Below are 15,754 nucleotides of genomic sequence, written 5' to 3'. Positions count from 1 at the left end.
CTCCCAAGTAGCTGGGATTACAGGTGCCTGCCACCACACCTGGCTAGTTTTTTGTATTTTTAGTAAAGACGGGGTTTCACCACGTTGGCCAAATTGGTCTCGAACTTCTGATCTAAGGTGATCTACCCTCCTTGGCCTCCCAAAGTGCTGGGATTACAGGTATGAGCCACCGTGCTTGGTCTAACTTGCATTTTCTTATCAGTGGTGTATTGTAATTTTTTAGCCCACAGACTCAGGTATGCAAATGTAATTTTATTTTAAACAACTGCTACAGGTTGAGTATCCCTCATCCAAAATGCTTGGGAGCAGAAATGTTTTGGATTTCACAGTTTTTCAGATTTTGGAATATTTTCATCATACTTGCCAGTTGAGCATCCCTAATCTTAAATTCCGAAATTCAGATGCTCCAATGAGCATTTCCTTGGAGCTTCATGCTGGTGCTCAAAAAGTGTTGAATTTTGGAGAATTTTGGATTAGGAATCCTCAACCTGTATTAATTTATTTTTCAAGCTTCTGTTTATGTCTGAAGCAAAAATTTAATTCAGTCATGTTAAGTATGAACTCAGTGAAAAATTCTGTGATTTCTCAGTCATTTAAGTTTCATAACTATACATTAAGATTTCCCCCTTCTTGTCTCTTACTGGGGGTTGATGTTATGATGACCCTAGAGTAACTGTGGTGTTGGTGACCAAAGGCATCTACTCACTGGTGGCCTGCCTTGGTTCTATGCTGATTTCCTGCTCCACATGTGACTCCTCCCCTCTGGTCCTCAGGTGTGGCCCTCTGTCTCCTGGTAATCTAGCATGGCGTAGATGATCCTCATCCAGTTGCTGGCAAGACTGTCCATGGCATATTTGCTAAGTCAATTTCCTTTTGTTCTGGTCATAAGACCCTTTGTGGGTGTAGTATACTATTAGACACATAATGTGGCTACAAGATTAGCAATAACCATAAGGCCCTCTCAAACTCACGCAGGGCCTACACTAAGTGTCACTTAGCAGTATGTTGCAAGGTGGCTTGGGGATTTCCAACTCTGGCCACAGTATTACCAGGACAAGTTGCATCAGTGATATATAGTATAGGTCCTGTGAGATGTTTGAGTGGGCCTTAGTTATCATTAATCTTACAGCTGCAATATGTCTCTTACAGTATACTACAGTGGGCTGCTAACTCTCCCACTGTAAGCTGACATTCTTTTTTTTTCTGAGACGGAATCTCCCTCTGTTGCCTAGGCTGGAGTGCAGTGGTGCAATCTTGGCTCACTGCAACCTCTGCCTCCTGGGTTCAAGCGATTCTTCCGCCTCAGCCTCCTGAGTTGCTGGGACTATAGATGCGCGTCACCATGCCCGGCTAATTTTTGTATTCTTAGTAGAGACGGGGTTTCACCATACTTGCCAGGCTGATTTTGAACTCCTGACCTTGTGATCTGCCCTCCTTGGCCTCCCAAAGTGCTGGGATTACAGGTGTGAACCACCGCGCCTGGCCTGTAAGCTGACATTCTTGCCCTACTAGTAGAGTCACTGCCTTCCCCTGTCATTCTAAGGCTAAGGGGAACTCAGGAAAGGATCTCTTACCTCGTATACCTGTACAATTCATTCTTCCATTTCTTGTTCATAGTGATTGCACCATATTTTTTAGGGAAGTTCTCAAGAGACTTGCCATTTTTCTGCGTCCCAACTAACCTTATGATGATAAGAAAGACAGAGGACATGTTTTGGGGTATGAAAACATGATGCTTACCATTTAGCTCATTTAGCTATGCTCATTTTTTCTGCCCAAGTCCACTTCTCATTTCTCTTTTCATGTACTCTTTAGGGACCAATCTGAGTGGGAACAGAGGTCAGGCCAAGGCTTAAGAATGGTGGCAGCAGGAGAACTCCCACTATTGCTAGTCATGCTAATTTAGCCTTTCCACCATTTTCCTTTCCAAAGTATCCTTTGATGGATACTTTCTGTGTAAAGGGAAAGGATACTTAATTTAAACTATTGATTATTCCACCACTTGAGCTCTAGGGCTAACCTAATAAATCAGAGTTAAGTAGAGAAGCCTGACCCTTCTGAAATGTCTACTGAATTCTATTCCCAAACCACTTGTATCACATGTAGTATGGTATCACTGGATCAGAAGGCAGTCAGTGAGTGCCTGCCTTATTTCCTCTCCCTTCTGACACTTATCCCCACCCCAAACACTTATAATCCTTTTCAAATGAGACTCAGTGTTTTTGTGGGGTCATTCCTGTGGGTCTGAGATGTAAATGCAGATACCTAGGCACAGTGACGGTCTGAGGGGTCACCTGAAGGCATGAAGCCTCTTGTCATTCAATATCCTCATTCTTAAATAGAAAGAATAAATGTCTTTTTAATATTTCATGAAATACACCAATACGTCCTTTCCCCCAGCTTTTATGAGGTATAATTGACCAATAAAAATTGTATATATTTAAGACATGCATAACCGCCAAGCTGGGCGTCGGGGAGATGGCCGAGACTGACCCCAAGACCGTGCAGGACCTCACCTCGGTGGTGCAGACACTCCTGCAGCAGATGCAAGATAAATTTCAGACCATGTCTGACCAGATCATTGGGAGAATTGATGATATGAGTAGTCGCATTGATGATCTGGAGAAGAACATCGCAGACCTCATGACACAGGCTGGGGTGGAGGAACTGGAAGGTGAAAACAAGATACCTGCCACACAAAAGAGTTGAAGGTTGCTAATAATTTATACTGGAATCTGGAACACCATGTTTCCAAGCCAAGAGAAGATCGAATGGCTTTTTACAGCTAACTACTATGTGTAGACAGGTTTTATATTATAAAGTATGCATTCTTATCACATACTATATAGTTAGTTTGTAGAGTGATTTAACCCCCAGTTTCTTGAACATAGTATCTTCACATCTTGGACCTTGGTCAGTTGTGCTATTCATCATTAAACACTAAAACTTTGGCGGTTCCTGCAAAAAAAAAAAAAAAAAAAAAAAAAAAAAAAGACATGCAAACTGATGTTTTTATATATGTATACATTGTGAAATAATCACTATAATGGAGCTAATTAACATATCCATCACTTCACAGAGTTGCCATTTTCTTTATCTTATTTGTGGTGAGGATACCTAAGATTTGGCCTCTTAACAAATTTCAAGTATACAACACAATATTGTTAACTATAGTAGTACAGTATGTTAAATCTCCATACTGCTTTTCATAGAGGTTATACTAATTTACATTCCCACCAACAGTGTATAAGCATTCCCTTTTCTCTGCATCCTCACCAACATCAGTTATTTTTTGTCCTTTGAATTCTAGCCATTCTAACCGGTGTAAGATGATATCTTATTGCAGCTTTAATTTGCATTTTTCTGATGATTAGTGATGTTGAGCATCTTTTCCTTTACTTGTTGGCCATTTGTATGTCTTCTTTTGCAAAATATCTACTTACATCCTTCTTTCACTTTTTTTTTTGAGATGGAGTCTTGCTCTGTCAACCAGACTGGAGTGCAGTAGTGCAATCGTAGCTCACTGCACCCTCAACCTCCTGGGCTCAATTGATCCTCCCACCTCAGCCTCCCCAGTAGCTGGAACCACAGGCTCACACCACCATGCCCAGCTAACTTTTTAATTTTAATAGAGATGGGATCTTGCTATGTTGCCCAGGCTGGTCTTGAACTCCTGACTCAAGAGATCCTTCTGCTTCGACCTCCAGATGTGTTGGGATTGCAGGCATGAGCCACTGCACCTGGCCATTTGCCCACTTTTAAATAGGATTATTTGTTTTTGTTGTTGTTGAGTTGTTTGCATTCCTTGTACATTCTGAATATTAATGCCCTGTTGAATGCATACTTTGCAAATACTTTCTCCCATTCTGCAAGTTGTCTGTTTGTGTGTTGGTTATTTCTTTTGCTTTGAAGAACCTTTTTAGTTTAATTAAAATTTCATTTATCTTTTTTTTTTAATTGTTGCTTGTGCTTTTGAGGTCTTAGTCATGAATTCTTTGCCTAGACCAATGTCCAGAAGAGTTTTTCCTAGGTTTTCTTCTAGTATTTTTATAGTTTCAGTCTTTTTTTTTTTTTTTTTTTTTTTTTTTGAGACAGGGTCTTGCTCTGTCACCCAGGGTGAGTGCAGTGGCACCATTGCAGCTCACTACAGCTTTGAAGACCTGGGCTCAAGTGATCCTCCTGCCTCAGCTCCCTGAATAGCTGGGATTACGGGCATACACCATCATGCTTGGCCAATTTTTATACTTTTCATAGATATGACATTTTCCTATGTTGCCCAGTCTGGTCTCGAACTCCTGAGCTCAAGTGATCTTCCTGCCTTGGCCTCCCAAAATGCTGGGATTACAGGAAAGAGCCACGGTGCCTGGCCTAGTTTTAGTCTTTTAATTTAAGCCTTTAATCTATTTTGAGTTGATTTTTCTATATGGTGAGAGATATAGGTCCTGTTTCATTCTTCTGCATGTGGCTAATTTTTCCAGCACCTTTTATTGAAAATGGTGTCCATTCCCCAGTGTAAGTTCTAGTTGGCTTTGTCAAAAATCAGTTGGCTATAAATTTGTGGCTTTATTTCTGGGTTCTCTATTCTGTTCCATTGGTCTGTGTGTCTGTTTTTATACCAATACCATGCTGTTTGGTTACCCTAGTGTTGTAATATATTTTGAAGTCAGGTAATGTGATGTGGGCTGCTTTGTTCTTTTTGCTCAGGATTCTCTGGCTGTTTGGGTTCTATTTTGGTTCCATATGAATTTCAGAATTGCTGTTTCTAATTCTGTAAAGAATGATGTTGGTATTTCAATAGGGACTGCATTGAATCTGTAGATTGCTTTGGGCAGTATGGTCATTTTGAGGATATTAATTATTCTGATCTGTGATCATGGGATGTTTTTCCATTTGCTTGTGTCATCTACAATTTCTTTCATTAGTGTTTTGTTGTTTCCCTTGTAGAGATCTTTCACTTCCTCAGTTAAATTTGTCACTATAGGTATTTTATTTTATTTTTGTAGCTATTGTAAATGGAATTGCTTTCTTGATTTCTCTCCTAGTTAAATTACTATCACCATATAGAAATGCTATTAATTTTTGTACATTGATTTTGTATCCTGCAACTTTACCAAATTCATTTATCAAATCTAAGTGTTTTTTAGTGGAGTGTTTAGGTTTTTCTAGGTATAAGATTACATCATCAACTAAGAGAACCAATTTGACAATTTGACTTAATGTTTTCCAATATGGATGCCTTTTACTTCTTTCTCTTGCCTGATTTCTATGGCCAGGAGTCTTACAGTTCTATGTCAAATAGGAGTGGTGAAAATGGGCATCCTTGTCTTTTTCCAGTTCTTAGAGGAAAGTCTTTCAGTTTTTCCCCATTCACTTTGATGTTGGCTGTGGGTTTGTAACATATGGCCTTTGTTATTTTCAGGTATGTTTCTTCTATGTCTAGTTTATTGAGAGTTTTTATCATGAAATGATATTTAATTTTATAAAATTGTTTTTCTCCATCTATTGAAATGATCATATGGCTTTTGTCCTTCATTCTGTTGATATAATATTATCACATTTATTGATTTGGATATTTTGAACCATCCTTGCATTCCTAGTATAAATCCCACTTGATCATGGTGCATTATTTTATTTTTTAATTTTTTACTTTTATTTTAGATTCAGGGGTACATGTGCAGGTTTGTTATATTGATAAATTGCATGTCCTGAGGGGTTTGGTGTATGATTATTTTGTTACCAAATAGTTTTTCAATATTATCCCTCCTCCTTCCCTCTGCTCTCAAGTAGGCCCTGGTGTCTGTTGTTCACTTCATTCAGCTCCCACTTACAAGTGAGAACAAGCAGTATTTGGTTTTCTGTTCCTGCATTAGTTCGCTTAGGATAATGGCCTCCAGCTCTATCCATGTTGCTGCAAAAGACATGATCTCATTTCTTTATGTGGCTGCATAGTATTCCAGGGTGTATATGTACCAGATTTTAAAAATACAGTCTACTGTTGATGGGCACCCAGGTTGATTCCGTATCTTTGCTATTGTGAATAGTGCTGTGAGGAACATATGCGTGTATGTGTCTTTATGGTAGAATGATTTATATTCCTTTAGGTATATATCCAATAATGGGATTGTGGGGTTGAATGATAATTCTGCTTTAAGTTCTTTGAGAAATTGCCACACCTTTTTCCACAATGGCCGAAGTAATTTACATTCCCATCAGCAGTGTATGAGCCTTCCCTTTTCTCTGTAACCTCACAAGCATCTGCTATTTTTTGACTTTTTATTAATAGCCATTGTGACTGGTGTGAGATGGTATCTCACTGCAGTTTTGATTTGCATTTCTCTAATGATTAGTGATGTTGAGTATTTTTTCATATGCTTGTTGACCGTGTGTTATTTTCTTTTGAAAACTGTCTATTCACGTGCTTTGACTTCTTTTTAATGGGGTTGTTTTTTGCTTGTTAATTTGTTTAACCCTTTTCCTGTTTGCCCGGAGAATACTCACCAGCAGTGCTTGTGGCTGCAGTGTTTACCCCAAGATAACTTTGCCACGAAATAGCTTGCTTTTATTATTATTTTTGCATTGCTTTAGTATATCAACTTTGGAAACAAAGACATTGTTCTTTTAAAGCATTCTGTTTTTACTAGTGGTATTTCCATTTATGAAACATAGTAGTTCTCAATTGCTGCAAATATAAAATCCTAGAAAACATAGCATTCCTGTGTGTGATGTTAATACTGTTCTCAAACAGTTGTTGACCAAAGATTCATTTGATGAAACAGATTTTTCCAAAATAGGTGATTCTGATAATTCAGACAATTCTGTTAGTTCTGTTTATAAATAACTCCAAGAACAGTTGTTATATTTTATTTCCACATTAAAAGTCAGTCAGATTTGCTTCAGTCTCAAAAAGCATGTTTATGTAAAATTAAATGAGTGTCAGCAGCGAGTTGCATGTTTTGTTTCTAAGTGGGAAAAGGGTTAAATTCCTTATAGATTCTGGATATTAGACCTTTGTTGGATGCATAGTTTGCAAAAATATTCTCCCATTCAAAGGTTGTCTCTTTACTCTGTTGATGGTTTCTTTTGCTGTGCGGAAGTTCTTTCATTTAATTAGGCCCCATTTACCAATTTTTGGTTTTGTTGCAATTGCTTTTGGCATCTTTGTAATGTAATCTTTGCCAAGGCCTACGTCCAGAATGGTATTTCCTAGGTTATCTTCCAGAGGGTTTATAATTTTGGATTCTACGTTTAACTCTTTAATCCATCTTGAATTGATTTTTGTATATAGTGTAAGCAAGCAGTTCAGTTTCAATCTTGCACATATAGCTAGCCAGTTATCCCAGCACCATTTATTGAGTAGGGAGTTCTTTCCTCGTTGCTTCTCTTTGTCAACTTTGTTGAAGATTAGATGGTTGTGGGTGTGTGGCATTATTTCTGGGCTCTCTATTATGGTCCATTGAACTATGCTCTGATTTTGTATCTGCACCATGCTGTTTTGGTTACTGTAGCTCTGTAGTATAGTTTGCAGTTGGGTAACGTGATACTTCCAGCTTTGTTCTTTTGCTTAGGATTGCCTTGCCTATTCAAACTCTTTTTTGGCTTCACACGAATTTTAAAAAAGTTTTTTCAATTTCTGTGAAGAATGTCATTGGTAGTTTGATAGGAATGGTACTGAATCTGTAAATTGTTTTGGGTGGTATGAGTATTTTAACATTGATCCTTCCTATCCATGAGCATTGAATGTTTTTTCATTTGTCTATATCATCTCTAATTTCTCTAAGCAGTGTTTTAATTGTTATAAATATCTTTCTTCTCCCTGGTTAGCTGTATTCCGAGGAATTTTTTTTTTTTTTTTTTTTTGTGGCTATTGTGAATGAGATTGCATTCTCGATTAGGCTCTCAGCTTGGATACTGTTGATGTACAGGAATGCTACTGGTTTTTGTACATTGATTTTGTGTCCTGAAATTTGTTGAATTTGTTTATCATATCAAGGAGCTTTTGGGCAGAGACTATGGGGTTTTCTAGGTGTAGAATCATATCATCTGCAAACAGGGAAAATTTGATTTCTTCTCTTCATATTTGGATGCCTTTTGTTGTTGCCTGATTGCTCTGGCTCAGACTTCCAGAACTATGTTGAATAGAAGTGATGAGAGAAGACATCCTTGTCTTGTTCTGGTTTTGCTTCCAACTTTTGCCTATTTAGTATGATGTTCATTATGGGTTTTCATAAATGACTCTTATTATTTTGAAGTATGTTCCTTCAAAGCCTAGTTTGTTTAGGGTTTTTGGCATGAAAGGATGTTGAATTTTATTAAAAGCCTTTTCTGAATCCATTGAGATGATCATGTGGTTTTTGTTTCTACTTTTGTTTATGTGATGAATCACATTTATTGATTTGTATACACTGAACCAACCTTGCATCACAGTGATAAAACTTATCTGATCATGGTGGATTAACTTTTTGATGTGCTGCTGGATTTGGTTTGATAGTATTTTGTTGAGGGTTTTTGCATCTATGTTCATCAAGGATAGTGGCCTGAAGTTTTGTCATTGTTGTGTCTTCACCAGGCTTTGGCATCAGAATAATGTTGGCCTCATAGAATGAGGAGTCCCTGTTCCTCATTTTTTTTTTGCATTAGCTTCAGTAGGAATCATGCCAGCTCTTCTTTATACATCTGATGGAATTCAGCTTTGAATCTGCCTGGTCCTGGGATTTTTCTGGTTCATAGGCTTTTTATTACTGATTCAATTTTGCAATTTGCTATTCATCTGTTCAGGGATTTAATTTCTTCCTGGTTCAGTCTTGGGAGGGTATATGCATCCAGGAACATATCTGTTTTTTTCTAGGTTTTTTGCTTGTATGCATAGAAGTGTTCATAGTAGTCTGAGCATTTTTAAATATTTTTGTGGGGTTGGTGGTAACATGCCCTTTGTCATTTCTGATTGTGTTTAATTGGATCTTGTCTTTTTTCTTTATTATTCTATCTAGTAGTCTATCTATTTTATATATTCTTTCAAAAAACAATCTCCTGGATTTATTAATCTTTTTGTGTGCTTTTTTCATCTCAATTTTCTTCAGTTCAGCTCTGATCTGGGTTTTTTTTTTTTGTTTTTTTTTGTTTGCTCTTGTTCCTCTAGTTTCTCTAGGTGTGATGTTAGGTTTTAATTTGAGATCTTTCTACTTTTTGATGTGGGCGTTTAGTACCATAAACTTCCCTTTTAACATGGCTTTAACTGTGCCCCAGAGATTCTGGTATGTGGTATCTTTGTTCTCATGAGTTTCAAAAAATTTCTTGATTTCTGCCTTACTATTATTGTTTACCTAAACGTCTTTCAGGAGCAGTTTGTTTAATTTCCACATAATTGTATGGCTTTGGAGCAATCTTCTTAGTACTGATTTCTATTTTGTAGGGTTTCTGCTGAAAGGTCAGCTGTTTCCTGATGGGGTTCCCTTTGTAGGTGACCTGCCCCTTCTCTTAGCTGCCTTTAAAATTTTTTTTCATTTCAACCTTAGAGAATCTGACGACTTTGTGTGTTGGGGGTGGTTTTCTTGCACATTATCTCACAGGGGTTTTCTGCATTTCCTGAATTTGAGTGTGGGCCTCTCTAGTGAGGCTGGGGACATTTTCACAGACAATATCCTCAAATATGTTTTCCAAGTTGCTTGCTTTCTCTCCCTCTCTTTCACCAATGAGGTATAGATTTGGTCTCTTTACATAATCCCCTATTTCTCAGAGGTTTAGTCCATTTTTTAAAATTCTCTTTTCTTTATTTTTGTTTGACTGATTGAACTTAGAGAATTTATCTTCAGGCTCTGAGATTGTTTTTTTAGCTTGGTCTATTTTGCTGTTAATACTTGCAATTATATTATGAAATTTTTTTTTTTTTTTTTTTGAGGCAGAGTCTTGCTGTGTCGCTCAGGCTGGAGTGCAGTGGCACAATCTCAGCTCACTGCAAGCTCTGCCTCCTGGGTTCATGCCGTTCTCCCGCCTCAGCCTCCACAGTAGCTGGGACTACAGGCCCCTGCCACCACGCGTGGCTAATTTCTGTTTGTATTTTTAGTAGAGACGGAGCTTCACCATGTTAGCCAGGATGGTCTCAATCTCCTGATCTTGTGATCTGCCTGCCTCGGCCTCCCAAAGTGCTGGGATTACAGGCTTGAGCCACCGCGCCCGGCATGAAATTCTTGAAGTGAGTTTTTCAGCTCTATCAGATTGATTTGGTTCTTTATTAAAATGGCCATTTTGTCTTTCAGCCTCTGTATCACTTTGTTGTATTTTTTAGATTCCTTGGATTGGGTTTTGACTTTCTTCTGAATCTTGATAATCTTCATTCCTGTTTATATTCTGAATTCTACATCTGTCATTTCAGCCTTTTCAGCCTGGTTAAGAACTATTGCTGGGAAACTAGTGCAATCATTTGGAGGTAAGAAGACACTCTGGCTTTTTGAGTTGCCAGAGGTCTTGTGCTGCTTCTTTCTCACATATGTGGGCTGATGTTCCTTCAATCTTTGAAGTTGCTGTCCTGTTGATGGGTTTTTTGGCTTTTATCTCCTTTGATGTCCTTGGGGGTTTGATTGTGTTATAAGGTGGATTCAGTTGGTTGGCTTCATTTCTGGAAGGTTTTAAGGGGCCAAGGCTCAGCTCAGCATTCCTGGGCTGCATGCTATAATTCTAGGGGGCTGGTACTGGGTCCCCAGATTTGTTCTCTGGCCTCTTCAGGGGCCTGCTGTGTTGGAAGGGCCGAGGTGTTCTGGGTCTGCTGGCCACAACACTCTGACGTGTGGTGCTGGCTAAAGTATTTTGCCAGGGCAGTGGCAGCAGGAATAGTGCTCGCTAACGCAAGCCAGCAGTTGTGGTAGCATGGCAGGGTGCACACACAATGTCTCTTGTTTACATTTAAAGCAAATGTTGATAGGTAAGGACTTACTATTGTCATTTTGTTAATTGTTTCAGTCTGTTTTGTAGTTCATTTGTTTCTCTCTTCCTCTCTTGCTGTCGCCTTTTGTGTTTTAATATTTTTGTAGTGATATACTTTGATTATTTTCTCTTTATCTCTTTTGTATCTATTATAAGTTTCTTCTTTGTGGTTACCATGAAGCTTGCACAAGACTTCTTACAGTTTTAACAGTCTATTTTCAGCTGATAACCACTTCAATTGCATATGAAAACTTTATGTTTTTTATTTTATCTTCCATACTTTCATGTCATTGATGTCAGAATTTATTTTTATTAACAAATTTTTGTGGTTATTATTATTCTTAATACTGTTATGTTTTAATCTCTATGCTAGGGTTAAAAGTGGTTTATACACAATTATTATTACAGAATGATATCTGTAGATTACCTTTACCAGTGAGTCTTATTTATTTATTTAATTTTTTAATTTCTTTAACTTTAAGTTCTGGGATACATGTGCAGAACGTGCAGGTTTGTTACATAGGTATACATGTGCCATGGTGGTTTGCTGCACCTATCAGCCCATCATCTAGGTTTTAAGCTCCACATGCATTAGATATTTGTCTTAATGCTCTCCCTCTCCTTGTGCCTCACCCCTAAAAAGGGCCTGGTGTGTGATGTTCCCCTCCCTGTGTCCATGTTTTCTCATTGTTCAACTCCCACTTAAGAATGAGAACATGCAGTGTTTTGTTTTCTGCTCCTGTGTTGGGATGCTGAGAATGATGGTTTCCAGCTTCATCCATGGAGTCTTATCTTTTTATAGTCTTATGTTTCATACTGCTGTTCAGTATCCTTTCATTACAGCTTGAAGGACTTCTGTTAACACTTCCTTTAAGGCAGGTCTAGAGGTGATGAATTTCCTGTTTATGTTTGGGAAAGTTTTTTTTCCCTTTCTGTTTTCTTCTTCCTTTCCTTTCTTTTCTTTTCCTTTCTCTTTCTCCTTCTCCTTCTCTTTCTCTCCCTCTTTCTTTCTTCCTTTCTTTCTTCCTTTCTTCCTTCCTTCCCTTCCTTCCTTCCTTCCTTCCTTCCTTCCTTCCTTCCTTCCTTCCTTCTTTCTTTCTTTCTTTCTTTCTTTCTTTCTTTCTTTCTTTCTTTCTTTCTTTCTTTCTTTCTTTCTTTCTTTCTTTCTTTCTTTCTTTCTTTCTTTCTTTTCTTTCTTTCTTTCTTTCTTTCTTTCTTTCTTTCTTTCTTTCTTTCTTTCTTTCTTTCTTTCTTTCTTTCCTTCCTTCCTTCCTTCCTTCCTTCCTTCCTTCATTCCTCCCTCCCACCCTCCCTCCCTCCCTCTCTCTCTCTCTCTCTCTCTCTCTCTTTCCTTCTTTCTTTCCTCTTTTTATGTACTCTTTCTCTGTCACCCAGGCTGGAGTGCAGTGGCACGATCTCGGCTCACTGCAACCTCTGCTTCCTGGGTTCAAGCAATTCTCCTGTCTCAGCCTCCTGAGTAGCTGGGACTACAGGTGTGTGCCACCATGCCTGGCTAATTTTTGTATTTTTAGTAGAGTCAGGGTTTCACCATATTGATCAGGCTGGTCTTGAACTCCCAACCTCAGGTGATCCACCTGCCTTGGCCTCCCAAAGTGCTGGAGTTACAGGCCTGAGCCATAGTGCCTAGCCTGTTCCTTTCATTTTTAAAGGATAGCTTTGCTAGACATAGTATTCTTGGTTGCCTTTTTTTTTTCACTTTGAATATGTCATCCCACTCTTTGCTGTTCTGCAAGGTTTTTGCTGAGAAATTGCTGATAGTCTTATTGGGGTTCCTTTGTATGTGATAATTTGCTTTTCTCTTGCTGCTTTCAAAGTTCTCTCTTTATCTTTGACTTCTGGCAATTTAATTATATACGTCTTTGTTGACTTCTTTGGGTTTAACATATTTTAAATACATTTGGCTTCATGAATCTTGATATCCATTTCTTTCCCCAGATTTTCAAGTTTTCAGCCATTATTTCTTTTCTTCCTTTAGACAAAACTTTTCTCTGTCACTGAGGCTGGAATGCAGTGACATGATACAATTTATTGCAGCCTCAACCTCCTGAGCTTATGTGATCCTCCTGCCTCAGCCTCCCAAGTAACTGGGAGTACAGGAATGCACGAACCCACCTGAATAATTTTTTAATTTCTTGTAGAGATGAGGTCTCACTATGTTATCCATGCTAGTCTTGAACTCTTGAGTTAAAGTAATCCTTCCACCTTTGCCCCCCAAAATGCTGGGATTGCAGATGTAAGCCACTGCCCCTGGCCTATTTTCTTTTCCTTTATTTTATTTTATTTTATTTGAGATAGGGTGTTTTATCTGCGATAAGGTGTCATGTCTTCACTCAGGCTGAGTAGTGTAAACCAGCTGAGAAATGCAGTGGCATGATCATGGCTCACTGCAGCCTTGACTTCCTATGTTCAGGTGATTCTCCCACCTCAGCCTCCCAAGTAGCTGAGACTACAGGTTTACATACACCTGGCTAATTTTCTGTATTTTTGTAGAGATGGGGTTTTGCAATGTTGTCCAGGCTGATCTTGAACTCCTGAGACCAAGCAATCTGCCCACCTTGGTCTCCCAAAGTGCTGGGGTTACAGGTATGAGCCACTGTGCCTGGCTCCATTATTTCTTTAAATAAACTTTCCCCCTGTTCTCTTTTTCTTTTCCCTCTGGGCATACCATAATGTATGGCGTCCCAATGGTACTATAGGCTTTTTTTTTTTTTTTTTTTTTTTTTTTTTGAGACAGGGCCTTACTCTGTCACCCAGGTTGGACTGTAGTGGTGTGATCTCAGCTTATTGCAGCCTCCACTTCCCAGGTTCAAGTGATCCTCCCACCTCAGCCTCCCAAGTATCTGATGCTATGGGCATGTGCCACCAGGCCCAGCTAATTAATTTTTTTCTAGAGACAGGGTTTTGCCATGTTCCCCAGGCTAGTCTCAAACTCCTGAGTTCAAGTAATCCTCCTGCCTTGGCCTCCCAAAGTGCTGGGATTACAGGCATGAGCCACTATACCTGGCCAATAGTATTATAGGCTTTTAAAAGAAGTTTTATTTTTTTCCAATAGACTTTCTTTACTTATTTATATTTTTTCTTTCCTTCATCTGACTGGGTAATTTTAAATGACTTGTATTTGACTTGGCTGATTCTTTCGTCTACTTGATGGAGGTTGCTGTTGAAGCTCTTTATTAAATTTTTAGCACAGTCATTATATTCTTCAGCTTCAAAATTTATTTTCATTTTTTTGTTTTTTAATAGTTTCTATCTCTTGGTTGAACTCATTTTGTTTATGCATTGTTTTCCTGATCTTATTTAGTTGCCTGTGTTGTCTTACAGCTCATTAAGCTTCTTTAAGATGATTATTTTTAATTATTTGTCAGGCAGTTCCTAGTTTTCTATGTCTTTAGGGCCAGTTACTGGGCCTTCATTTTGTTCCTTAAATGGTGTCATAGTTTTCTGATTTTTTGTTTTTGTGATCTTTGTAGCCTTGTGTTGGTGTTTGTGCATATAAAGAAGTCATTTTTTCAGTTTTTTACAGACTGACTTTGGGAAAGAAAGCCCTTCACCAGTCAGCCCAGTCAGAGATTCTGGGTAGGCTGGCTGGTGGGAACCATGGCTGGACCAGCTGGTGGGGTCTGCTGGTTGGCTGGTTGGCAGGGTCCTTTGGAAATCCTGGGTCCATGGGCAGATGGGCCTGGTGCTATGGTCTTGCCATACTAGGTAGTTTTCTTTCTATATTTTTCTTCTTGCAATGAATAATTTACATGGTAGAGTATGTATATTTTTGAGAGTGTGTTGCTTTGAACTTAATTTTATAAGAAATTTACTGTATGCATTACCAAATAGTAATTGGTAAGCAGATTATGAGTTCATCCTCCTTTCTTAACCATCTTCTTCTACCTCAGGATTCTTGCATTTTACTGGGCTGGCTTTCCTCTTCCATGAAGGTATTTCTTCCTCAATTCATCATCATTTCCAAACCTATGATGAATCAGGCTTATTCTCTGCTATTGTACTGGTAGTTTAGCACCAGATGGTTTTATTCCATGTTACTCAGTAAGCTCTGGATATATGAGTTGAAAAAGCTACAGTGTCATCAAGAAATTACCCAGGCCAATTGTCATATATCTTTTCCCTCCTTACTTCCTCCTTCCCTTATCTAACTATCCAACCATTCTTTTAGTAATTATTTCAACAGATGTTTATTGAGTTCTTGATGTGCAAGTGTATTAGTTCGTTCTCATGCTGCTATGAAGAAATACCCAAGACTGGGTAATTTATAAAGGAAAGAGGTTTAATTGACTCACAGTTCTGCATGGCTAGGGAGGCCTCAGGAAACTTGCAATCATGGCAGAAGGCACCTCTTCACAGGGTGGCAGGAGAGAGAATGAGAGCCAAGTGAAGGGGGGAAGCCCCTTATAAAACCACCAGATCTCATGAGAACTTACTATCATGAAAATAGCACGGGAGAAACTGCTTCCATGATTCAGCTACCTCCACTGGGTCCCTCCCACAACAAGTGGGGATTATGGGAACTAAAATTCAAGATGAGATTTGGGTGGGGACACAGCCAAACCATATCATTCTGCCCCTACCCCTCCCAAATTACATGTCCTCACATTTCGAAACACAATCATGCCTTTCCAACAGTCCCCCAAAGTCTCAACTCATCCCAGCATTAACCAAAAAGCCCAACTCCAAAATCTCACCTGAGACAAAGGAAGTCCCTTCTGCCTATGAGCCTGTAAAATCAAAGGCAAGTTAGTTACTTTCTAGATACAATGGGAGTACAGGCATTGGGTAAATTCACCTTCCAAAGGGAGAAACTGGC

At 38.8% G+C, this 15,754-nt stretch overlaps 1 protein-coding gene across 1 annotated transcript; it reads left to right on the top strand.

The window, feature by feature from the left end:
* Positions 1 to 2,427: 2,427 nt before the first annotated feature.
* Positions 2,428 to 2,963, top strand: LOC126930205 (heat shock factor-binding protein 1). The gene has a single exon (XM_050746981.1). It carries the CDS (start codon positions 2,479 to 2,481, stop codon positions 2,707 to 2,709), a length of 231 nt encoding a protein of 76 aa, XP_050602938.1. The 5' UTR covers positions 2,428 to 2,478; the 3' UTR covers positions 2,710 to 2,963.
* The last annotated feature ends 12,791 nt before the right edge of the window (positions 2,964 to 15,754 follow it).

The sequence above is a fragment of the Macaca thibetana genome, chromosome 11 (assembly GCF_024542745.1).
Source record: "Macaca thibetana thibetana isolate TM-01 chromosome 11, ASM2454274v1, whole genome shotgun sequence".
Taxonomy (NCBI): Eukaryota; Metazoa; Chordata; class Mammalia; order Primates; family Cercopithecidae; genus Macaca; species Macaca thibetana.
This window is presented reverse-complemented; position numbering and strand designations above follow the sequence as displayed.